General features: G+C 51.5%; 2 protein-coding genes across 3 annotated transcripts in view; one reads left to right on the top strand and one right to left on the bottom strand.

The window, feature by feature from the left end:
- The window catches only part of NEK6 (NIMA-related kinase 6), a 43,257-nt gene extending 32,904 nt beyond the window's left edge, over nucleotides 1–10,353 (top strand). Inside the window, exons 8-9 of one of the 2 annotated variants that reach the window (XM_012639749.1) lie at nucleotides 5,517–5,630; nucleotides 9,745–10,353. In XM_012639749.1, the coding sequence (XP_012495203.1) occupies nucleotides 5,517–5,630; nucleotides 9,745–9,777 (147 nt within the window). In that variant the 3' untranslated portion in view covers nucleotides 9,778–10,353. Of the gene's footprint in view, nucleotides 1–5,516; nucleotides 5,631–8,561; nucleotides 9,163–9,744 lie in introns of those variants that run through there. The other variant, XM_012639748.1, reaches the window with a different exon arrangement.
- A 714-nt stretch (nucleotides 10,354–11,067) lies between these two features.
- Nucleotides 11,068–25,259, bottom strand: part of PSMB7 (proteasome (prosome, macropain) subunit, beta type, 7) — a 61,308-nt gene continuing 47,116 nt past the window's right edge. The window contains exons 7-8 of the mRNA XM_012639747.1: nucleotides 14,195–14,346; nucleotides 11,068–11,308 (exon numbers count right to left, since the gene is read on the bottom strand). Of these exons, the coding sequence (XP_012495201.1) occupies nucleotides 11,197–11,308; nucleotides 14,195–14,346 (264 nt within the window). The 3' untranslated portion in view covers nucleotides 11,068–11,196. The remainder of the gene's footprint in view (nucleotides 11,309–14,194; nucleotides 14,347–25,259) is intronic.

The raw sequence follows: 25,259 nt of genomic DNA, 5'->3' as shown, positions 1-25,259 counted from the left end.
CAGGCCGCGTGCTCTTTTCGGGACCCCACAGGGCGTTGGTTGCAGGGGGAGTTCTTTCACGGGGCACCTAGCTGGCGCGGCCAAGGTGGGAGGCACCTACTCGCGTGGCTGTGGTGGTCCGGGGAGTGTGGAGCACAGCTTGGGGGCTGCTGGTGGGAGCGGGCTGAGCTGTGCGTCCTCCTCCGACCCGCCCGGCTCCTGGGCGGGTGTGGAGTCAGGAGCATTGAGCAGCGTGGGCGGGGAGCTTAGGGGGACAGTGGATTTAGGAGGAAGTCGAGAGGGAAGTCAGTGGCTTTAGCAACAGGAGAAAAGATGAAAGTCAGGACTCCACAGCAGCAGCAGGAAAGAGACCTGCTTATACTGGGCACCCCGCGGCCTGCACGTTCGCAGTAGCCCCGGGAAGGGAGTGTGTGTGTCTGTTTTGCCACAAGGCAAGTAAGACCAAGGGGGCCAAGCTGCAGGGGCGTCACTGAGTTACACAGAACTGCTGTGGCACTGGCAGTGTTTGTCACCCAAGACGAATCATGAGTTCGGGGTCTCTCCAGCCATCCCTCCAGCAGTCACTCCTGCGGGTAAATATTCTGGCCACTGAGGCCACCAAGGCCAGTGACAAAGCCAAGCCCATGTCACGCAGAAGCCCGACTCTCGCCTGGCTCAGTGCTCCAGGGTCAACAGCCCTGCCCCGGCCTGGGATCTGAAGAGGGGATTCAGACCCACCTCAAAGTGGGCATCGCCACCCAGGTGTCAGGTCCCGAGGGGTGGGGACAGCCGTCCTGGGCCTCTCAAGGTGCAAGCAAAAGCCGTCAGCATAGCAGGCGGTCAGGGAGTGCGGTTTTGCCTGAGAGCACACGTATGTGTGTAGGCAACTCACACGGTCGTGGTAACCCGGGGGAGAGATGCAGGGTCCCGGCGGGAGCCCAGACTTGCTCAGCAGGACCCGAGGTCCGAATCCCTGCCCCAGCGCTCGCCCACGGAAGGGCCGGCCCCTCCCCCACAGGTTCCGCTTGCCTGCGTGTGGAATGGGGCCACAGCCCGCCGTGGAGTGAGGAGATGAGGTCCTGGGTGTCTGAGGGTGTGGCATCCAGCTTGGAGCAGGCCCTCAGGCCTATCCAGGAGCCCGCTGGCCTAGGGCAAGCTGAGGGGTTGGCACGTGCTGCCCACCTCCCACAGTGAGGCCCCAAAGACTGCCACATTGCCCTTTTTGCTTTGGCCAGTGGGAAGCCAAAGTACAGCTCAGCTTCAGTCCCCGTAGAGCACTCTACTTTTTCTTCCTGTCCTCACGTGTGTTGTCCCTAGTCCAGATGGGTTTTTCCTCTTCTTTTTCCATTCTGGACTTTCTATTTTTGTAAGCCACTTCCTGCTCTCTCTGAACCATGAGGGTCTCCAGACATCAACAAACACTGGCCGAGCAGGCTGACAAGAGCTGGGGGTGTCTCCCCAGGGCCGGGGCCAGGGAGGATGGCAGCTGTTTCCCCTGCTCGTGCCAAGCCTTCCGCTCGAGAACCAGCCCTGCAGGTGACAGCCCTGTTCCCTGCCTGCACCTGTCTCGGCTGCTCCGATGTAGATGCAGCCCAGCCCTTGCCAGGCCCGCAGCGCCAGCCTCACTGGGTTCCAGGTCGGGCGGCCCTCGTTGTCTTGGGCACCCGAATGCACATGTAATAAGGCAGCGTTGAGGCTCCGGTTCCCCTGAGCTGGTTTATTTGTTGGGAATTTGGGGCTGAGGCTGGCAGCAGGCAGGGATGTGTCGGCAGCAGAAGTCAACAAAATCAGTCTGGTCTTGTGGGGCTCGGCCATCCTCAGGGACAGCGGGTGTTGATCTAAACCCAATGGCCCTGGCCCCCCACAGAAGAGGCCTTGTGTGACTGGCATGGCTGTCTGTGGCCAGCCCCTCCCAGGTGACGGGGCAGGGGTCTGCCCTAGGCTGGCACCCCCTCCCCACTCCGGGTGGGGAGGGAAGCGGGTGTTTCCCAGCGGACAGGGAGGGAGCGGCGTCTGAGCCCAGGGCTGCGTAATTGACAGGAGACGTCGCGCAGTCACGGCTGGAGCCTCCCGCTCCACAGCCTGTGGTGTCTTCCAGGGGCGCCAGCGTGAAGAGCTGTGACAAAGCCCCCACCCCTGCAGACCATGTCTGCGGGTTCCTCGGGGGAGCACACACTAGGGTCAGGATGGTTGGGGCCTGAGGGGACGGCGCACCTGCTGCTCCTGAACCCCAGTGCGGCTTTGGACGTCTCAAAGACCCCCCTACTCGTTTCCCATGGCTGCAGTAACGGATTACGCCAGAGTTGACGGCTTCCAACAACGTGAATTTATTCTCTCACAGCTGTGGAGAGCAGAAGTCCCACGTCAGCCCCACAGAGCTGAAGTCAAGGTGTCAGCAGGGCAGGTTCCTTCTGCAGGCTCTAGGGGCAAATGTGTTTCCTTGCCTCTGCCCTGGAAGATGGAAAGGCCACCTCCTCGTACCGCTCCCCCCACCTGCCCTCCTGCGGTCACTCTGCCCCCACCTTCCTCCTGCAGCGGCCGCCTGCATGATCCAGCACGCTCTCCCCGCCTCAGGAGCCTAAATCTAATCACATCTGCCAAATCCTGTCGCCCTGTTAGGCGACATTTACAGGTTCCAAAGACTAGTAGGCTGTGGCGGTCTTTGCGCCCATTGTTGAGCCCACCACACCGCCTTTCAAACCTGGGCTTCCAGGTGTTGCCGAGGACCTTCTGAGGGGTCACCTGAAGATGCCGACGTTGACCCGTGGCTAGTGAGGAGCTGCCACAAGCGGCCCTCTGGGCTCGGTGCCCGGTGGCGTCTGCCTTGAAGAGGCCAGCATCAGGAGAAACGTGCCCACGGCTCGGCACCGCTGCCCTGGCCACCGGAGGGACTCAGGGACACGCAGGCCAGGTGGTGCGGAGCCCCCTCGGCAGAGGTGCCTGAGCACGGCCGCGTCGCAGGCCCGGCGCTTAATTTCCATTACCCCGCTCGCCCCGCAGAGGAGCCCCGCGGGCTGCCTGCGCGCCGCAGAATGTATTTATTTACGTGGGAGCTCGGCTCCGAGCACAGAGCGGGAGGCATTGGCTCGTCTGGCGCCAGCCCCAGGGTCCTCACTGGGGGGTCCTTCTCACAGCAGCCTCGAGGGGCCCTCCTGGGACTGAGACCCTGCAGGACGGTGGCGGGACCAGGCGTGCTGTGTCGGGAATGCTGCTCCAGGGTCCTGCCTGGGCGGCGGAACAGTCTGGATACCCCGCCCTGGTGGAGCAGGGCTGCCGGCACGTGGGGCTTCTCCGCTGGTCTCCCTTCGGTACAGCACGTGCTCGGGCGATGGGCGGCGAGGGGCCGGCTGTCTGCGGCCCTCACAGGCGGGAGTCAGACTCCTCCTCCCTCTGACATCTCGGATCACACGCCAGTTTCTCTGAGCCCTCCCAGCGGGGTTCATGGCCCCCTTTCCTTGGCTACATGTCACCCCAGTAACACCAGAGAGAAGTGGCTTTGCAGCTGAGGACAGCACTGAGAGCCATGGTTCTAACGAGGCCCCTTCCGCCTCCACCAGCCAGAGGCTGCGCGGCCACCGGTCGGAGGAGATCGTGCCATTGGGGTAATCGTCCTAATCCCAGCAGCCCAGAGCTTGCTTCACAGCCCGGCCCCTGATTCGGGTGGAAGGCCCGCGGCCAGCCGCGGAGCGGGAGAGGGCCGGGCTCCTGCTGGAATCTGCGCTTGCCGACAGAGGAGCCCGTTAGCGGGAAGGCTGAGATTGCCGACCCTGTTCAGCCAGAAACCGTGTGGGGAAGGTGCCGGATAGAATGGAGAGGAAGGGGATGGCAGTTTGGGGGCTCACTGCCCCCCTCAATTTTCTGGGGCCTTTGGAGTCCCAAGCAGCAAGGTTTGTAAAAAGCAGATTGGCTTGTTGAAAGGTTGGCCAGTTCCTCCTCTCCCAGGTCAGACACATGAAAGACCAGGGCCCGTGTTAACACGACCAACACGGAGACACCCTTTCTACCCTAAACCGAAACAGTGCCCAGGGAAATCCATCTTCATCCTCCAGCCACAACTCAGAGGGCACCCAGATCAAGCCGAGTGACCACTCTGGAGTCGCAGCTGCTCTCTGCTGTGGCAACAGCTGTCCTTTGAAACTGCGCAGTCAGCCCTTTGCAGCCGAGGTTCTCGTTTCCATTACTGGACACGCATCACCGTTTTGCAGACTGGCTGGTGAAGCTGTTCGCAGTCGGGCCCATGGGCAGGGCCTCTGCGTTCTCACCCTCCCGCTGCCAGGGCCGGACTGCTTCCTGCAAGGGTGGCTTTTGTGGTCCAGATGGGTTCCTACCCCTCCTCAGAGCGCCCGAGCCCCTGGTCAGTGGGAGGAGCGCGGCGATGCTGCCCCAAACACCCACCTGAAAGCACGCGCCACGGCGCAGGCACCCGGCCCCACAGATGCTGGACCCGAGTCCGAGGAAACCCCCCGATCTCCAGGCCCCACTCTGCTGCCTCCCCAGGGGCTATCTGCAAACCCAAGGACGCTCTCAGGGCTCTGAAGCTCCCCTGGGCCCTTCCGGAGAAGGCAGGCGCCTCTCTTGGGGTCACCAGACCTGTTCACAGGGGTGAGCAGAGGGTGGATGAAGACCAGGAAACGAAGCCGTTGGCCTCGTCCTGCCCTGAGATGGGCTCTCTGGCCCCACCCAGGGTGTGAGGGCGAGTGGGATTCCTCAGGTGTCCCGGGGCCCCGTACGGCCAGAGCAGAGTGGCCCTGACAGTCCGGCTCCTCGGAAGGGGACCAGGGCTCCGTGGACAGGAGGGGGCACTTACCCGATGGCACTCATTAGCAGGAGGCACTGGGCCTGTCATTTGGCAGTAGGTAGGTGGCAGCAGGAGTGACAAGAAGCACTTGAATCCTATTAGAGGTTAATCAGCAGATGTTGCTCATGTCCCCTGCACGCCCTGTTTGGAAAGTGCCCCCAGCAGTGCTCTGAATGGGGGGTGGGGAGGGGAGCCCGGGCACCCTCCAGCAGGGGCCGGCCCGGTAGTGACCGCCCACGCCAGGACTCCTGCCCTGGCTGCCGCGGGCCTCGCCTCAGCAGAGGTGGTGTTGGCTCAGCCGGCGGTGCCGCCTGCAGGTGCCAGCCTCAGCCTCCCCACAGGCCTGCAGTTGGGGCCAGACACAGCAAGTGCAGGGCTAGGATCCAGGGGGCACCGTGGCTGCAGACCCAGGCCCCATCTGCCACGTGTTCACGACCACAGAAGGTCCTTGAGGGCTGAGGCAGAAGCGAGGAGGGGATTTGCCCCCAGCACGTGGTTGCCCCTTCCTTGCTGCCTTTAGTTTTGCCACTGAACCCCTCGCCCCTAGTGAACGCACCTGTACGAGGATCACGTTACCGTCGCTCCTTTCTGGTGAGTCCCGGCTTGCTTGGGGTTTCCGGGCAGAAGTCCTGCTGGACGGCTAGTGCAGCAAGGACCAGAGGTCCTCACCTCCGTGCGGAGGGCCCCCTCCTGCCTCTTGAGTCCTTTTGGCCCTCACAGCTGTCCCCTCCCTTTGCAGATGGCAGCTCTCCAGAGCCCCTTCTATGGGGATAAGATGAACCTCTTCTCCCTCTGCCAGAAGATCGAGCAGTGCGACTACCCACCTCTCCCTGGAGAGCACTACTCGGAGAAGGTGAGTTGCTGGTCCCAGAGGCCAGGCCTGGCCACCCTCAGTAGCTCCTGAGGGGCAGTGCCCAAACGCCACAGCTGTGGGCTTGAGCTTGGGTTCGCTCTACAGGGTAGAGCAGGGAAGCTTTCTGGAAGAGTGATTCAGAGGAGGAAGAGTAATTGAATTTTACTGAAGAAGGGGTTCCCCCAACACTGGGGTGGGCGCCCCTCAGGCAGGAGCCAGCGGGAGCTAGCGGGAGCTGGCTGATGGGGCCCGTTGGCACACCTCTGCCGGTTTGGCACCCAGCTCAGTTCTGGAGTGAGGCTTACTGCTGCAGGTCCCAAGGACATGCTCCATGTGGCACCAGACACTGGGACCAGCGAGGGAGGGAGGAGGTGGGCAGGCCCAGCTCCCCCATCCCACCGATGGCTGCCACTCTGCTTCCGTGATGGGAAACCTCAGGAGAGGACTGGTCAGCCTCCTTTCTGTTAACAGGCTCAAGTCACACCTCGGGTTTCTACTTCCAGTGTTTGACACTCAGTGCAGGGGCTGTGGAGAGACTCCAGAAGGTCTGGCATCGGGCTGTCCCAGTCACCAGCTGTGTGTGAATGTCATCTTCCTCAGTCCCAGCATTTTAAAGATAGGGCTAGTGTATATTAACGGCTCCTTCATGGATAAAATCTGAGGATGAAAGGACAGGTTTCAAAGCTTGGTGATTAAGGGTGTAGACAGACATAGATTCACACACGCCCTTGACTATTCCTGGGTGAGTCACTTGACTTCCCCGAGTCTGTTTCTTCATTTGTAAAATGGGGGCATATGAGAATCTTCCACCCAGGACCAGTCTCGAGCACCAGGCTACCAGCACCATCAAACATAGCTCCTGCGCCAGACGCAGTGGTTCACTTGCACCCAAGCTGGGCAACAGAGCAAGACTCTGCCTCAAAAAAAAAAAAAAAAAAGTAGCCCCTGGATATAGCACAGGGCCTGGCTCAGAGTCAGTGCTCACTAAATGTCATCTGTGATGTTTATTTCTGTTCAAGGTCAATGCTAGTGGGTGAGGCTGAGGCCTTCCCGGGCTGCCCCACAGGACCACAGGCCCTTGCCTCGTGGTAACAACAGCTCATTCAGGTTTCCTGTGCTGAATCCCTGCCTCGCCCCATTTTACCGTAAGGAAACCAAGACCCAGAAGGGTTAAGGAACTTGCCCACGTTGACGTAACTTTAAGTGGTGAGGCAGGATCTGAACCCAGATGACCAGTTGGGGTGAGGCTTTGGAAGGAGCACCCTTGCCCAGGCCGAGCCACAAAGGCCAGATCCCACGTGCTGTGACCTTCCCTGGTGGCCTGCACGGCCTGCCCCAACCTGCAGGGCGTGGAGAGAGGTTCGGTGCCTTCCTCTCTGGCCTCTGCGCGTGCAAAGCTCTCATCTGTACCTTTGGAGGAAGGAACTATGCTCTCCAGTACCAGCTGGCAGGAAAGGAAAAAACTAGTTACCTGTCTACACAGTAGCTGCCATTCACTTTTTCCTTTCTCTTCTTGTGTTTATGGACTTCTGTCCTGTTCGGAAGCAAGACGCTTTGAGCCAAGCAACTTGGAGCCAGTCACAACTTTGTGCTTCAGTTGCCAGTCTCTAAAGGGAACCATCCTTTCTGCCCACAGCCGCCCTCTCCCGAGTCTGCGGCTCCATCCTCAGGAGCTCCTGAGCACCAGCTCTCACGGGTCCCCGGCAGCATTCCTAGCCCCATGTCTGGGAGCGAGAGGGCTGCTGAGGAGCCCCTCTGCATACCCCATTTTAAAGTCTGTCACCTCTTAGAAATGAAGACAAGACACTATTATTTTTATTTCTGAAAATTTCAAATACGGACTTATTGCCAGCTGTGTGGTCTACTCATAAATGAGTAGTTCAGGTCCCACGGACTTCGCCTACATCTGGTTTCCTGTTAGACGCCAACCAGAGGTACCTTACCCTGAATGTCGTAAGGTTCAGAAAAGTACTGTCTCATCCATAGGCACCCTGAGACTCCAGGAGCGTCCAGCTGTCATCCCGGGCTTCCAGTGTGTGCGCAGCACTGGAATCCCAGAAAGGTGCACGCAGGTTGGAGGCTCCACAGACCAGTTAGCAAATGCCCGATCCAGAGGATCCCTTGTTTGCAAGAAGCCCAGGCCCCGGCCCCCTCAGCCTGGGGACAGTGCAGTAGTAGCCGCTGGGCCTCCAGAACACCTGGAACACGGCCACTGAGTCCACCTGAGCCCCCTCTTGCTCAGGCCCTCCCCTCTCTCTGCTGCTGCGACGACCTACAGGGCCAGGCACCAGCAGCAGGTATTTAAATGAAAACCATTGTGGTGAGCCTGTGATGAAAGTTAAGATGTAGGCTTTTTAAGGTCATTATTTTAATTACCATTAAAATAATTGGCACTCTGGCTATCAGAAGAACGGAGGCGATCAGAGGCACAAGGCACTCCTCCCCCACCTCGAGGCGGGAGCAGCCTCGGTGTCTGTATAATTAAAAGCTCCGTCTTTCATGAGCACAATAGAGAGGCCAGGGGGTGGACAGACTGCAGCCCTGCTGCATGTTAATGCGCTTATTATGATCAATAAGCCCTTTCCTTGAGTTTTGTCCTCTGCTTTGGGCATCTGTGTGAGTGACAACAGACACAAACAGACTTGCCCAGTGGTGTGGACAGTTGAGAGTTCAAAGTTATTTGGAGGCGACCATTCTCAGGGTCTCCAACTGTGGCCTTTGGGGGTAGACAGGCCTAGGCGTGGTCCTGGCCATCTCTTGGGAGCTGTGTGAGCTGTTACCCTGGCTAAGCATCATTCTTCACCTCTAATGGGGACACTAGGACAACCTAGTTGCTGCGAGGATTAAGTACGTTAATGTAGACAGAAGTGCTGAGCGTGGAGCCTCTGCAAGGCGGCCTTCTTAGGAGTAACCGTGTTCTCTCCCTTGCAGTTACGAGAACTGGTCAGCATGTGCATCTACCCCGACCCCAACCAGAGACCTGACATCGGCTATGTGCACCAGGTGGCCAAACAGATGCACGTCTGGACATCGAGCACCTGAGCACAGATGCACCAGGCCTTACCAAAAGCCAGCACCACTCTGCCTTGAGTCTCCTCCTCCCCAAAATGGCCACCTGGTAGCCTAGAACAGCTAAGACAACAGGGTTCAGCAAGTTCCCCAAAAGGGGGCCCAGCTTTACAGCAGATGCTGAATGCAGAGCAGCTGGGGGAGGGGCGCTGATGGTCAAATGCAAAAGTCCTTTCTTTATAGTGTTGTGGACAATCTCAGCTGGGTTCACAAGGGAAGGTGGTTCAGCAAGCCACTGAAGCCCCTCCTTGTATCTGGATTGTAATGTGAATCTTTAGGATAATTCCTCCAGTGACCTGCCAAGGTTTATGCTAATAGACTGTGTGATTTGTGTAGTGAGCCTTTGAAAATGGTTAGTACCAAGTTCAGTTTAGCTCTTCGTATCTTTTCAAACAATCAAGCTGTTGTGCTTAATTTACTCTGTTGTAAAGGGATAAAGTGGAAATAATTTTTTTAAGTAGAATGGAGATTTTGCTAATATTTTTGTCTACATTTTATAACTTGATGAATGACGATGAGGAGAACCCAGCATCTGGCACAGAACTTCTCAAGGCAAATGGTGTTTGAAGCCAGGAGTGTTTTCCTTGCAGCCTGGTTGAGCTCATGGCCTGATCAGTGTTAAGTGTCCTCCTCCCTCCATGGGATACAGAAAACTTAAGGGCTGCCCTTTACAAATTCTGGTTCTGCAACTTCCTAGTGTGACTTTGGGCAAGTTTCTTAGCCACTCTGAGCCTTAGTTTCCTTATCTGTAAAATGGGATTAATAGTATCTACCTTTAGGGTTGCTGACAGAATTTGAAATAAAATATCCAAGTTAGCTAACACAATGTAGATGGCAGCCCCTCACTCATTCACAAAACTGAAGTCCACAGACTGTGTAAGCCAAGAATTAAAGTACAACTGTAATATGTGTAGGAAACCAGAAAATGTGTTCATTTATTTCTTGTTCCCAAATAGGATTAACTGTGAAGACTAATTTATAAATGTGAACTTAAGAAAACTCAAACTCTGAAGGAAATATTTTGAATTTTGTTTTTATGCTCAAGTTAACCCTCAATGGTCTACACTGTCGTCCCTGACCAGATGACAGTTTAGCCCTCCAGAGAGCACCACTGGGCGTCCTGGGCAGGTGCTTCCTGACACTCACCTGGCTGCCTACAGCAAACCCGCTGACCAAGCCTCCCTGCGATGACCCCAGGCTGGGCCGCTGCTCTGCTGCCGTGCGTGGGCTCGGTTCTACTGTGACACTGTCAGCTCGGGGGACTCTCCAGATGCTCTCCAGATGCAGCCTTTCCTCTGTACTTGTTCTCCATGTTTGAAATAAAACAGGGTGAGAGGAGTTACTTCTGTGCAAGGGTACAAGTCATGAATGATTTTAAAACAGCTTTGGAGATTTTGCTCTTAAACCAGTAGATACAAAATTTAAAAGTGTCAGCAGCACAAATTCTTGAATCGCCTTTCAAAACAACTTCCCAGGCCCCAGACATTGAGTAATCTGGGGATTATTTCTTAAGCTCTCCAAATAATTTTGATAATCATCAGCCCAGTTTCTGCCCTCAACAATTCTGTTGTTCTCCCCAGCTCACTCCTGCCAGTTGTGACGAGGGAAGCTGGCCTGAGAGTGGGCGCACCCCCGAATGGCCTGTGTGGGCGAGATCCAAGTCCCTATCTCCTGCCTAGCACTTACCACTGAAAGCTTTTCTGATTTTAGACAGATTTTTTTTTTTTCCCAAATATTCTGCCTCTGGCTCTCAGAGTCCCTACTGTGTCTCCCCCGGGCAGTGAGCCTCAGCACGCAAGTGGACTCATGTTCTACATGCCGTCCACCTTCCATGCCGTGAGGATAATTTGTCTAATTGGACGCTCTAGACGCATTACAATCTCAGCCACTTGCCGGGCCTGAGTGTTAGTGAAATGATCATGTCTTCGTTATTAAAAAAACAGCATACCCTAAAACATTCCTTTGATTTCCACATAACTGGCCACAGTGGAGTCCACCTGCCTGCCTTCTCTTGGGCCTTGAGAACTTGAACTTGGAGATTCTCTTTGACATTTCTTTCCTACTTGTCCGCTGAGGAATGCTGTGCTGCACTTAACACCCTATTTAAAAAAAAAACAAAACCAAACCTGAAGCCACCCTTAAAGTATGTTGGCAAAAGGGGTGGGGAGAAATGTCCATCTGAAGAATCAAAGTAACCCACCCTGACTTCTGGCAACAGACGAAGCCTCGTCCATCCTCAGGAGGGTCACGTTGCTTTTACACTCACCTGAACCTAGACTGGTGCTCAAGGAGGATCACCATCCTGAAAGGGAGGCCAGGTGGACGGGCCTTGGCAGCCAAAAGAAAAAATCCACACAATCCCCAGGCATCAGCCACCCAATTCGGTTGTCATTTTATTGAGTTTCATTCAGCAAACACTCGCCAAACGAATGTTGTACAGGGTGCCTCAGATGCCCCCCGTCTTCCATAGCAGTAGCCAGCCACCCACGGACACCATTCAGGAAGTGTCCATCGTTTGGACTGTTTCTTCCAGCACCTCAATTTCCAGGGTAGTGACTTTTTCAGTGAGGACTGCAGTCGTCCCTTTCTCACACCTGTACCGGCCAAACCTAGCGAGAGAAAAACACGGAGTTAGGATTCCCCTTAGGGTGCCAGAGAGGGCTGGAGAGAATGAAAATATTTAGGCAGGCGGTAGGCAGGCTGGCCTGGAATCATCGTGCTCTTGATCCAAGCTCTGTGACTGGCGGGGAGCAGGGGGCGGAAATGTCCCCAACACTCACTTTCCTCAGCTCTCAAGCACTGCAAAATGGGGACGCTCCAGTGTCTTTCCCCAGCACATGCTGGGAAACACTTGGTCACTGAAGCCGACAGGAAGCAAATCCTCTTGTGATTGTCCTCCTCTTGTGCACCAAGGATGACTTAACTGTTTTATTACCTTACATACTTCAAAAATATCTGCATCATAAACAGCATAAAAATGATGTGCAGCCAGACTCTGGGCTTGTCATTTTAGACTACTCTCAAGATTCAAGAAGAGAGAAGTAACTGTCCCCGGGGGGACAGTGGATCACCACTAGGACACACCTCACACCACCTTCCTTGGAGTGAATCTGACAGGTTTCTCTGAGCACAAGGCAGTCTATAAGATACATATTGGGACTGTTAATTCTCACACCGGGTCAGAATTATGATACTGTCCAACAGATAAACCTAACAGTTCCTCTAGTCTGTCCCCAGCTGGGACAGCATTTCTGTCCAATTGGCATGGACTAACAGGGCTGCTGGCTGTGCCATGACCATGTAGCTCCAGGAAAACCCAATCTCTCAAATGGGCACTTGGGCTTAAAGAGGGAGCAGGAAGTAGGAAAAGGAGGGCAACTTAGAGTTCACTATCAAAATCGGGAGCTCAGGCAACAAGGAATGGATAGCCTTTATTCTGCAAAGCCTTCCTGTCCCCACCACACTTTCTTAAAGGATCTGAGCATAGCACCTTTTTAAAATGTGTCCCTCTCCCTTCCCCGCTGGTTTGAAGATGTCACTCATTCCTGACCAGGCTGGAACCCTGGCGTCAGCATGTAGTCTTGCAGCCAGAGTCCCACGTGGCCTCTGTGCCCGACTCATCTGAACTGCACCTCAATGTCTTTAGGAGGCTTGGACACACCAGAGCCTCGTCACCACCCTGGGTGACAGTGCCCGATTTCGACAGCATGCAGGGAGGGCTTCCACCTTACGCAACAGTGGACTGCAAGACAGGACTGTGGAGGACAGAGCAGAGGCGGTGGCAGGAATTAGGAAGGCAGGTCCACACTAGCGCTGGGCACGGAGTGCTTGCCTAGGCCCATGGCTCTGCCCTTGGCCTACCCGTCCACGCCGAGAAAGAACTCCCCTAACCCAGGCAGCACCCCCAAGAGTGGTCACTGGCAGAAAAGATGACAGCGAGATTCCAGAAAGTGGGGACGCTGTTGCTGCAACAGCTCCACGTAGAGGACAGGTCGCTGCACACCCGCCACACGCCCAGCACCTTCCACATCGCCTAAGTCTTCGTAACTAGGCACCAGCTGTTTTATTTCTGTTCTTGTGCGTGTAGTCTCCTTCACAGCTGAGTGACTCATGTCCCCAGGTGAGATGTGTCACTGCTGTGCTCCCTTTAGGACAAGGACTCCTGCACTGAGCACAGGTTCCCTGGACAACCATAAACGAAATTTCTCAAGGCTGAAACGTGGCTTTCAAAATCCTCACCCAGGACTCTGTTCCGTCCTCCCTCCCCCATCACTTCTTCACCACGGGCTTGTGCAAGTCCCGCAACATCTTGCAAATAACCTGGGAAGCAGGCCATGGAGGTACGTATGTGGCACCCCCAGCATAGCTCTGGGCCTGAAAGGTGGCTTCCCTTTCTGCCAAAGGTGCCAAGGACTTGGTGGGCTCATTAGAGGTGCCTATGGTCTAGCCCTGCCATTTCAAACACCGGAAGATTGACTTGCCTAAATTCACCAAGACAGCCACTGACACGCCCCAACCCCAGGCCAGAGCGGTGCTGCCATGCTGCCCGCCCCAGCCCTCAGAGCTCGCTGATCCCCCGCAACGGTTGAGTGCAGACTGCAATGAATGCCCGCTGGTTTTCAGTGTTCTATTCTCTCCTTGTGAATTACTCCTGTAGTGGGGGATTAAAGCACGCATGCCAGAAGGTGATGCGAGCTATCCTCTGGGCTAGCCGTGGGGCTAAATGGGAGGTGGTAAGTGGATAAACACTGCTGTGCTACACTCAGGTGACTGCGGCTGGAAGCAGAGCTGGGGACCGCATGCTGGGCAGCTCGGGCTCCCAGTGGCAGTCAGGAGCCCCAGGACAGTCATGCAGCTAGATGCCCCTGAGGCGCTGCAAGCAGAGCTGCTCATCTGCACATGCACTAGCCACCAGGCTTGGAAGCCTTCCAGTTCTGTTCAGCGAATCAACTAGAACCTTCTCCCACCACTCTAAGCCTGGGCCACACCTGAGACTAGGGGCCTGCACAGCATATACCACAGGCTAAAGGGCATGACTCCAGCGTAGCAGGCACCAGTTAGCTCCCAAGGCTAACGCTGGGATGCACTGTTTTGTACCCTTTTAGGAGGCTTGGAGAACTGTGAGGAAAAGCGATTGGCTGGCTGCCCTGAAAAATGCAACTTCTCACAGAAGTCAGGGGATTCTTTGAGATACTGGAGAAAGGAAAGCAGATGATTGACACCTCGCCTCCCTACCTCCCAGCCCAGGGCTCTTTACCGGGCCCCACTCCACCTCTCCCATCAGCATCTTACAAATTAAATCACTTCCCTGCCCCCGCCAGCGGCCCACTGTCATAAAGCGAGTCATGACTAAAGGTCAGTGGTGTGCGGCCGACCTGGGAACACTGGGTTTACACACTGTGGGAAAGAATCAAGAAAACTCTGTCCAGATGTCGTGAGATATCAAGGGTGGCCACAAAGCCAGGGACACAAAGAATTTCATCTCCTTCACTTACCTGGTCCCCTTCTTGTTGGGCACCGAGTATGGGCGGAGAAAATCCAGCTTGCTCTTGCTGATGACACAGAGATCAATGTTGCTTCCAGACCCCAAGTCATTGAAGATGCCGGCTGCAATGGCTTCACTCACCAGCTTCTTGGCCTCCTCCTCCTGAGAAAGAGAAGGGCAGTGATAATGTCCACAGCCGGACTGACATGCACAAAGTGCTCTCACGAGCAGTGCACAGAACCACCTGCGAGGTAGGCATTGTTTTCAGTGCCCATTTTACAGATGAGGAAAAGACCTCGTAGTACCTCAATGATTTGCCCAAAGTTCCTCGGCCAGGGAGTAGGGGATCTGAGCCTTTCAAACCCTTTACGCATGCACTGCAAAACCAGGAACTGTGGGCTGATGGAAAGCATTTATCAGCCAAAACGAGTTAGTAAACTTCCTACAAAGGGCCAGGTAGCAGCCAGGCGCGGTGGCTCATGCCTGTAATCCCAGTACTCTGGGAGGCCAAGGTGGGAGGATCACTTGCGCCAGGATGGCAACATAGCAAAACCGCATCTCTACAAAAAATAAGAAAATTTAGCCGGGCATGGCGGTGTGCACACCTCTAGTCCCAGCCACTCAGGTAGTAAATATTTTAGGCTTTGTGGGCATACAGTCTTTCACAACTACTCAACTCTGTCATGGTAACACAAAACAGCCACAGACAATACATAAACAAATGGATACGACTGTGTTCCAATAAAATTTTATTAACAAAAACACACAGTGGGCAAGATCTGGCCCAGGGTCTACAGTTTACTAACCGCTGATCACAAATGTCCACCAATGGCTGAAACTTACTTCCTGGTGACATAATGGAGAAAGTCAGTATCATGAGGAGGGAAAACTAACACCAAAACACAATGGTAGTTCTGGGGAAATGCTGGCAGAGCCATGGGTGGGCCCTCTTGCCCAAAAGAATCGATCTCCTCCTACAAATGAGCCTACAGGTTCACTGAAGTAACTCGTTTCTTTGAATCACTCTCTCCTTTGCTCTGCCTATAAGAAGCAAGTCCATGTCCCCAACCGTTACTGGTGAACAGGTACATTAATTCCTTTCTTATCCAAGAAGGTCTATCACGTGCCAGGTCCTGTACTAGGAGCTACGGCTGCAGAGATAGATGAGGCCCCGAAGCCCCTTCCCTGCTAGGGCCCTAGAGTCCAATGGGGACATGATACCCAAGTTAAGCACAGGGTGAGCAGGGCTAAAGGATAACTGAGAAGGGGCTGCAGGAACACTGGCCGGTCGGCAGAGCTGCAAAAAAGGCTGAAGGACCGCTGCACACAAGGGGCCGAGGAAACAGCCGTGACACAGAAGGCAAGGCAGTGAAGTGAAGGCAGCGGCGCCGGGCCCGGGGACACCAAGTTCAGGCTCTTTATGCAACAAGGACAAAAATGAACCAACCTCCCAAAGCAGGGAATCGAACCCATGCTGCAGCTCCTTCCCAATCCACCGGGGCGGGAGAGTCCACAAACATGCAAGGTAAACTAAAGAGCTCATCCAAAGTCCCTGCCCCAAATCCAGCCTGAGATCCTCACAGGGCTGATTCGCTAACTTCAAGTTGTGAGAAAATCTGAGCTCACACTCAGGGCTCCTGCTCCCCTGCCTGCCCCAGCCAGACTGGGATTCCAGTGACGCAAGCGCCCTCTACAGACTCAGAAGGATAGAGAGTTCTGCAGGAAGCACCAACCAGCAGCAGGGGCAAGGGATTATTTTGCCCTTTACCCCCCAGGTTTTTTCACTTCCTGAGTGGCATCTATGGGGAGCCAATGAAGCCAGGCCTTCTCTTATACATCTACAGTCCTGTAAGAATTCATTCAAACAGGATCCTCTAATTAGGAATTCTCTCCTGGGATTCTCAATAAGCTATAAGGCTTTTAAAAGCCTTTCCAGAAAGCAGGGAAGGTGGAAGCAAAGAAAGCATCTCAGATAAGGAGCTGGCTGCTATTGATGCTGCCATACAGACCACAAAACCAACCGCTACTTTAACAAATGCAACCTATTTCCAAGCTGTTTGCCTTAGGAGACGGCCGTCTCCTAAGGTGTGTGTGCACAAACTGGAAGCACCCTGCTTATTCCCCGGCTCCCAACCTGTCATCTCATCTCTTCGCTGCCATTTAACTCTTTCCTCTGCTTTGTTTTTCTCATCACTGCTGCTGTTCTCTTGAGCCAGCCAACAGTACCTAGCAGACATCACAAACCCTTCTGGGAGTTCTCAGGACTGAAGATTAACATTCCCCACATGATTTTATTTTGGGTGGATGGGAACGGGGGAAGATTCAGAGGAAACTGTAATATACAAATGATACGAGACATGCATATCTAATGTCAATCAATTCAACTGGGCACAGATACCAGAATGCTGTCAGTGCTACCCAAAATTACAGGGGATTCTCCCTCTATTTTGCAAACATTCTGTAATGTAAGTAGATAACTGAAAATAGGCAAATTTTGAAATGTATTGTTTTGATTTACTCGTAAAAGTGTCATGTGTGGGTGCTGTTATGTAAATGTAAATAAAGGCTTTTAAAAACTGGGAAAATACACCTTTGAAATTCCTTTCCTCCCCACCAATTCTAGGGAATTCATCCTTAAGAAAATCTCCCAAGTCCCTGACTTCTTTCCCCCCCAATCCCACCATCTCTCATACACACAGGACTAAAGAAGTTATGAAATGGGCCGGGCGCGGTGGCTCACGCCTGTAATCCTAGCACTCTGGGAGGCCGAGGCGGGCGGATCATTTGAGCTCAGGAGTTTGAGACCAGCCTCAGCAAGAGTGAGACCCATCTCTACTAAAAAAATAGAAAAAAATTATCTGGACAACTAAAAATATATAGCAAAAATTAGCCGGGCATGGTGGCGCATGCCTGTAGTCCCAGCTACTCGGGAGGCTGAGGCAGGAGGATCTACTGAGCCCAAGAGTTTGAGGTTGCTGTGAGCTAGGCTGACGCCACGGCACTCTAGGCCGGGCAACAGAGTGAGACTCTGTCTCAAAAAAAAAAAAAAAAAAGTTATGAAATGGAATAAACCTTACATTTATTGAGCACCTCTATGCTCACAGAATCAACCAATTCATATTTATCAGCACTGTGATGTGCCTAGCACTGAGCTAGGTGCAGTGACGCCTCCAACCACCTTATGAGGTTGGTCCTGTCAGAAACGATGGCCCGAGGCCACATAGCTAGTCAACAGTAAATAGTAAAATAGGCCCATCAGGCCTCAGAGCCAGAAGGCACAGCACCAGACCAGCTCACAAGTAACTTTCCGTGGGCTGAGGGCTCCTCAGAGAGTCCCTGATTCAAGGCATGTCACTCACTCCCCATCCCCAAAGATCCTCAGAACCTGAGCAAGTTCAAGAGGAGGAGGATGGTGTCAGTTTCTCTTTAGGGCAACCAACCAGCAGCTCCTCTGAGGGTCACTTCCACTGAGGGACGGGGAGCACAGACTACCCTACAGGGCCTTCTTCACTCTCAATTTAGTTGGAATGACATTTCTACAAGGTAATGCCAGAGATCAATAATAAGACCTAAGGCCTTATTTCACACACACACCTCACCACCAAAACCCCTCAAAACACAGAGGGCGAAAATTACCAAAGGCTCTATTCTGTACCCATTACTTACATCGCTAATGTCTTCAACGCATATTTACAGAGACCTACTATGTTCCAGGAACTGCTTCCTATGTTGAATACCGCCTTTGACTACAGTATTTCTATACCGGAATTCTAGACACATATGCAAATGTGTTACTGGGCATATTCATACTGTGTTTTCTTTATAGTGGAATTTCACAATTAAACAACTTTTGTCTTTAACATGTGCTACCAAATATTTAAGAAAACTATCAAGAAAAACCATAAACTAAAGGCAAGAGGTGGGGAAAACACCACATTTTTATCTGTCTCTGGCCCACAATAAATGTAGGAAGCACTGCCTCTTCCTTTCCATTTCATTCCCCACAGGGAAACCGCACCTCCCTCTTCTGGAAGACTTGTGGTGAGCTGAGTCCTGGGCAGCATCTGCCCGAGGACAGCTGCTACAGAGGGGCCTGACTAGGGCCCTGCAGAGCCTGCGACCCCAGTTGGTCAGGCCCAGGTGTGACGCGCTCTCCCACTGCCAGAGCTGGCGTCCTTCCCCAGCCAGCTGCTCATGGATTTACGCTGCTCATCACAGGGGAACTCGGATTCAGTGCATAGACGGACAGCAGGACTTATCCCAGCTACTAGAAAAATGGCCCTCCAGGCCAATGGCAGCTTCCTTTAAGATGCTCAAACAAAGAGCACCATGACATTGGTGATTGAACACCAGTTGGGGGTGGACCCACGTTCAAGGTGATCTGGCAGACAGACTGGGTTGGAACCCCAGTCTCCTACTAACTGCTGTGCAACCCTGGGCAAGTCATTACACCTCTCTGAGTTCACTCTCCTGCTCTGTGATAGGATGATAAAAAATCCTACCTCACAGGGCTGCTGCAGTAATTAGAAAGGAAGTACAGAAAGCACCTACTACAGTGTCTGGAACACAGCTATTGCTAAATAATGGTAACTTACTTAATAAAGCAAGCCAAAGGGCTCCTAAACACACAATTTATCTCTAAGCAGTGACTGCCTGTACCGAAGCCCAGGCCAGGAGGAGGAGGTCCACACAAACCTGCTGACAAACCTCCACACGGTGCCATGGAGAAGTTCCTGTAATAATTAATCCAAGCAAAAAGCACACTCCCTAAAAGTTCAGAGAATATAAAAGGAACACTTCCTGCTTTATGGCTACAAAGACCAAACTAACTGGGAATATCAGTCCCCCGGGCCACCCCTGCTTCTTAAATGAGATTACAATAAGAGTGATGTACTGTACTACAAGTCAGCTGTGACAAGCAGCACTTTATAGAGCTATCTGTTTGTCTCCATCACTGCATTGCACAATGTGTCCCTGGACTCCAATGTGCAGCTCCATTTACCGCTACATGACAAATGGGCAGCACTTGTAAAAGGCACAAAGAGGTCCACGTCGGCCATGTAATGGTCACCACAGCTGTACCCGAGTGCTTGAGGGGACAAAACAGACCCCCAAGTTCATTAAACTGACCAGTAATGGATCTTTCAAAAAGTGCCTTAGGAATCATACAGAAAAGGCTAAAATAAATAACTCAGCATGGAAGGCTAATCTGAAATGGTGTTTGATAAATTATTTATAACACAGGCGATTGTCTGCATTTAATATTGGAGCTACTAGTAGCATCTTTAAAAGATGATTTATGTGTTGTAATGCTATTAAACTTTATATTGGCCCACTGCTAGCTATAAAGTCTGCTGAGATTTAGAGAATGAGTTTTAAACTGTCACTGCAACATCACAGGAGATGGAGACTGTATTAAATCTTTACTTTAAACCTGTTATCTAGAGAGTTGCATTTTGTAGACACTCACAAACTGATAGATTACCTCAGCATCCGCTACAGTGCAGGTCCAAAATAGTACTGCAAAGAAACTTTTTCCACATTATTCTTGTCTACAGCTACAATCGAATTTCTCTTCTCACTTAAGTGATTTTTAGATTGGGAATGTCACCAGAGGAAAATGTCGGTGCACCAGCCAATGGGCACCCTGGACAGTTCAGCATCAAATTAATAATCTTTAAATAAACCCTCTATATTTGACTGTTCAGTTATGCATGCTGAACAGTGCTTTACTTACGTCAGAGGCAGGCAAAATATTAAACATGCATATGACTAGAAACCTAACAGGCTATTTTAGACACAGCTTTGGAATGTGAAAATATATGTACATGGCAAGTCATCTGAAACAATCGATTTGTAACTAAGAATTTTTAAAAGAATTTAAAAATAAATTGGTTACTTGCTGGAAAATATATTTTGTTTATGTAGCTGAGGAGCTGGCACGGGGCTGGAAAACGAAGAAATATTCAGCCTTTTTCAAATAAAGAACAGGGCTGCCCTGGTGCCACTGTTTTTCAGGGCATCGCAAAAGTATCCCTTTGCCACACAGGAGTCAGTCACCTCCCCCTTGCAGGGACTCGGACAGCATTGTAGCTGAACTCTCACAACTTTCATCAATTTCCCTATTTGCCACTAAATCTATGCTTAGCTCCCTTCAGTTCTTAACACTTTGTTCCTCTATTAACAACTAAGGATTTAATTTAGCTCAGTAAGAACTGAAGCCTGGGAGGGTTGGGGAGCTGTTGGCCCAAGGATACAAAATTTCAGTTAGGAGGAGTAAGTTCAAGAGATCTATCGCACAACGGGTGACTATAGTTAATAACAATGTATTGTATTCTTGGAAATCGCTAAGAAAGTAGATTTTAAGTGTTCTCACCACAAAATAAAATGTAAGGTAATGTATATGTTAATTAGTTTGATTTAGCCATTCTACAATGTATACATATTTCAAAACATGTTGTATATGACAAATACATACAATTTTTGTCAATCAAAGTAATTCATTTTTAACAAGAATTAAAGCAGCAGGCCGAATTCATCTTGGAAAATCTGCATTATCTTTCATTGCTTTGATTTGAAACAGCAAAAAATTCTATTGCTCTGCTGATCTGCAGCACAGCAGATAAAAATCTGGGTGTGATAAGAGTTTGGACTCTAATATGAGAGAATCAGGGGTGCACCTCACACCTTCTCCATCTTTGTACCCCAGGAAGCTAGCACAGTGCTTGGCATGTACGCCAATAGATAAAAAAAATCAAACGGTCACTTCAAATGCAAGCTGAGATTTAAAGTCTGCTTTGCCGAACTCAAAGACGAAATTATGAGAGATCCATACCAAATGGAGTCCCTACAAAACCGCACCAGTCCCAACTGGGGACCATTCAAGGACACTTAAAACCTTGAGAGGAAGAGGCTTGAATACAATGTTCTGTAGTGGCCCACTGACATGCTGTGGTTCTGACTATGCCACTGATGTGGCCTGAAGGAGTCATTAATGGCTGATGGTTGAATAAAATTTAAAGAGCTCAAAAAAGTGTTTAAAACAGTCCCCCCAAAAGCAGTGTGTTTCCTGTACTGTGTAACAGCCCCAATATATCCCATGTGTAGCCACATATTTTACAGTGGGAAAAGTTAATTTTTTTTTTTCCAGACTGGGCCATGTGACAAAAGCAAAGGTGTCCCAGTTTGGGTTTTGGCTTGAGCTGTTGGGGTAAATGTGGCCTGCCTGTGTGAACACCTGCAAATGGAGCTGAGTGTGCCCAGAGAGCAGGCAGTGAGGCAGTGACTGGGCCTCCAAGGTCTAGATGGTAATGCCACTTCCTTCCTTGATTGCTTTTTTTGGTACTAGGATCTGGATGATGTGAATAATTAAAGAAAAACCTGCTACGGGTGCAGGAGTGATTTTAGGGGTTTTGAGCAGGATGGGAAGGGGGATGGGGAGGGTTCACTGTTCACAGAATTGTCAGTTGGGTCTGTCCCAGATAACTGAATGATATGGAAGCCCAATCCCAGCTTGCAGTCAAAAAAAGGAGATGTCGGAGACCACCCAGCCACGATGGGCCAGAAAAGGCTGGCCCGGAATGAGGGAAGCCGTGGAGAGCAGGTCACTCATGGACACACTACTCAACTCTCTCTGAGCCACAGAGTGCCCCTCCGAAGAATGCGGATAATGCCTCTGAGGGCCGTAGGGAGGAATAAAAGAATAGGAATGTCCCCAACACACAGATTTTACAAACAGGATTGTTAGCAAGTTCTAGGCTAGAAAAAAAAAAGCAAGAAAAAAGGCAACTACCACTGGGCATCCACCACAGCCCTGGGTCTGGGCTAACACTGACGGTACTTACTGAACCCTCCTCTGCTTGCACAGATGAGGAAACCGCAGCTCTCAGGAGGGTTGGCTAATGCACCCAAAGGCACATGGCTGCGTCTAAGTAGGAGTCACGGATTTGTGCCAAGTTAGTGTCTGGCATCACCAAAGCCTGCCTCCTATGCCGCACCATTAGGAAGATCAGTGGCGGGCAAGTGGTTTTGCTGGACTCTGTGACAGTGAATGGAAGGAAAAATACCTAAGCTTCCAGAGGGAAAAGAACCAAAAGAGATGAGAACATATTGCTTTCCACAAGGAGAAGAAATCAGTGTTCACAGCATATGTGTATACAAATATATATTTCCAAGGCTGCATTGAATCAAATGTAATCAGAGAAAAAACAAGAAAGCCTGGGTTTGAAGAGTGAGAAATATGTTCAACAATCCTCAAAATGAAAACCAGCCTGCTTCAGATACTAATAAGATCTTAACATTATTTCTCGCTCTGTAAAAGCGACTCGGCCAGTGGCAACTCTGGCAATAAATTCCTGGAGATGCTGAAAGGGCCATCACCTGAAACAGAGCAGGAAAGCGCAGTGAACCTGCTCCACAGGTCACAGCGAAGGCAAAGCAGGGGTCGGCACTGGAATTTCCCCGGATAAGGAGACTGGGTGTGATCACAGAAATTCGGTCCTGTCAGAAGGAAAGACTGAAACCAGGGTCTGAGACTCGCAGAAGAGCCGCGATCACAGGGAACCTACCCACTTCTGAAGTCTGGGGGTCGACGCCACTGCTGGGTGCAGGCCCGTGTGGGAAGGCTGTCGTGGGCACTGTGTTATACGGCATATCCTGCTTCCACAGCCTTATGAGGATTAGAAGGATCAGAAGGCAATCGAGGAAGCACAAAGTACCCTTGTAGGAAGTTTAAAGACAGCCACAAATGCGGCAAATTTCAAATGATGCAGAACTACTGACAGAGATGCCTAGGTTGGCAGATACGCACTAATGCCCTGACACGGAGTATGCTCCGCACACACCGTGCTGAACACCGGGGACAGGTCTGAACACCGGGGACAGGTCTGAACACGGACCCAGCCCATGAGGAGTGTGCAGCCCAAAAGGGGAAAGGAGATGATCTCACCACAAGGTAACAGCTATCAAGAGACAGGCCTGACAAAGCAACTAAAGGTGCACAGGGGTTGATGGGGTGCAGGTGATGAAGACTGGGCCACACCTTGAAACCGAGTGAAAGGGAGCCAGACCAAGGGGTAGAAGTGCTGGCCAGGGAACAGCCACGAACACGGGGAGGAGAAAGGTATGGTGACACAGGCAGTTCAGTGTGGCTGAGCATGAGAAGCCCACAGGCCATACAGAGAGCCAGCCCTTCATGCTACGCAGTGGGAAGACATGAAAATTTTAAGCTGGGGAATGAGGTATAGTCACACGCTGCACGGTGTTTCGGTCAACAACAGACCACATACACAACAGTGGTCACGGAGCTGAAAAACTCCTATGGCCTAGTGACATTGCAGACCTTCCAGGGACAAGATGAGGAGGTGGAAGACGGTGATATTGATGATCCTGACCTCTCATGCACCTCGGCTAATTAATGTATGTCTTAGTCTTTAACAAAAAGTAAAAAACAAAATCCTTAAATAGAAAAAAAGCTTATAGAGTAAGGATATAAAGAAGATTTTTGTATGATGTCTGTATTTTAACCTATTATTACAAAAGAGTCAAAAAGTTAAAAAAAAAAACTGAAAAGTTTATGAAGTAAAAAAGCAAACTAAGGTTAATTTATTAGTGAAGAAAGAAAAATATCTTTTTATAAATTTAGTGTAGCTGAAGTGCACAGTGTGTATGAAGTCTACAGTGGTGCAGAGTGATGGCCTAGGCCTTCACATTTGTTCACCCCTCACTGACGCCCCCCAGAGCAACTTCCAGTCCTGCAAGCTCCGTTCATGGTAAGCACCCTATACAGGTGTACCTTTTTTTTTTTTTTTTTCTTTTGTATCATATTTTTACTGCACCTTTTCTATGTTTAGACACACAAATATTTACCACTGTGTGACAGTTGCCTCCAGTATTCATATACTACCATGCTGTACAGGTTTGTAGCTTAGGAGCAACAGGCTGTACCACCTAGGTTTGTGTAAGTGCACTCTATGATGTTCGCACGTCACCTAATGACACATTTCTCAGAATGTATCCCCATCGTTAAGCAAGGCATGACCGTAGTCAGATTTGTGCTTTTAGAGATTGCTACTGGGAAGCAGTGCAGGAGGAGATGCTGAAGGCGGGAGACAGGACAGCAGATGGTAACAACACTCCCAACGAGAGATGGTGGCAGGGCAGGAGGGACGAGGGAGGAGGATCACCAACAGAATGACAACGGTGATGATGATGGTGACGATGATGTGGGCAAGGAGGAAGCAGCGGTCAGGTGGGTGTGCAGGAGAGGGAGAAGTGCGGGTGCCACCTGGACTTCCAGCATCAGTCATGAGCAAACACAGTCTTCACATAAAGGCCTTTTGTAACTTCTTGACAGCTATTTTTTCTGGTGGGCTGATGAGAAGACAATGATTAACTTGATTGTATTTTCTAGACACTGGTAAGCTTCTGCAATAGGCACCCTATAGGGTGTCACTAAAAAAGGACAAGATAGAGAAGAGCCAGTGAAAGTCTACTGAGGTTATTCTGGGGGGTGGGGGGAAACCTAGGCTGGAAGCAACTTCTAAATGCCATTTCATCGGTGGTAGGAGCTCTGAAACACACCTGTCTGGCTTCTGGAGTGTGGCAGAAAGAGCGGCAGGGGTTGGTTAACTGTGGGAGCGAGAGCCGAAGGAACAGGAAGCTCTAAGGGACAACCACAGGCACGAGGGCTGGCCCTGTACAAGGTACGCTTACGAGGGGGGAGCAGTGGACAGGCCCAAGCACAGCAGGTGACAGAACACAGCTGTCCCAGGGGCTACTAAGTTCTGAAAGGGCATAAGCAAACTTCCCGGGCCTGGGGCTGGTGAATATATATTCACTGTATTGATTATGGTCATGGGGTTGAGGGGGAGGCAAGTGTCAGCAGAGTGAAGAATTTAAGAGAATAAAGATCCAGGTATGAATCCGGTCTGGTGACTAACAGTATACCCTTGGTGGCAAAGTCACACCACATTTTTAAGTCCCAATTTCCGCATCTGCAAAAGAGGACCTAAAACCACTGAGCTCCCAGATGGTCCTGAGGATTAAACCTGAACAAAGTACCATGCACAGGAGAC

This window comes from Propithecus coquereli, unplaced genomic scaffold (genome assembly GCF_000956105.1).
Source record: "Propithecus coquereli isolate 6110/MARCELLA unplaced genomic scaffold, Pcoq_1.0 Scaffold142, whole genome shotgun sequence".
Classification (NCBI taxonomy): Eukaryota; Metazoa; Chordata; class Mammalia; order Primates; family Indriidae; genus Propithecus; species Propithecus coquereli.
This window is presented reverse-complemented; position numbering and strand designations above follow the sequence as displayed.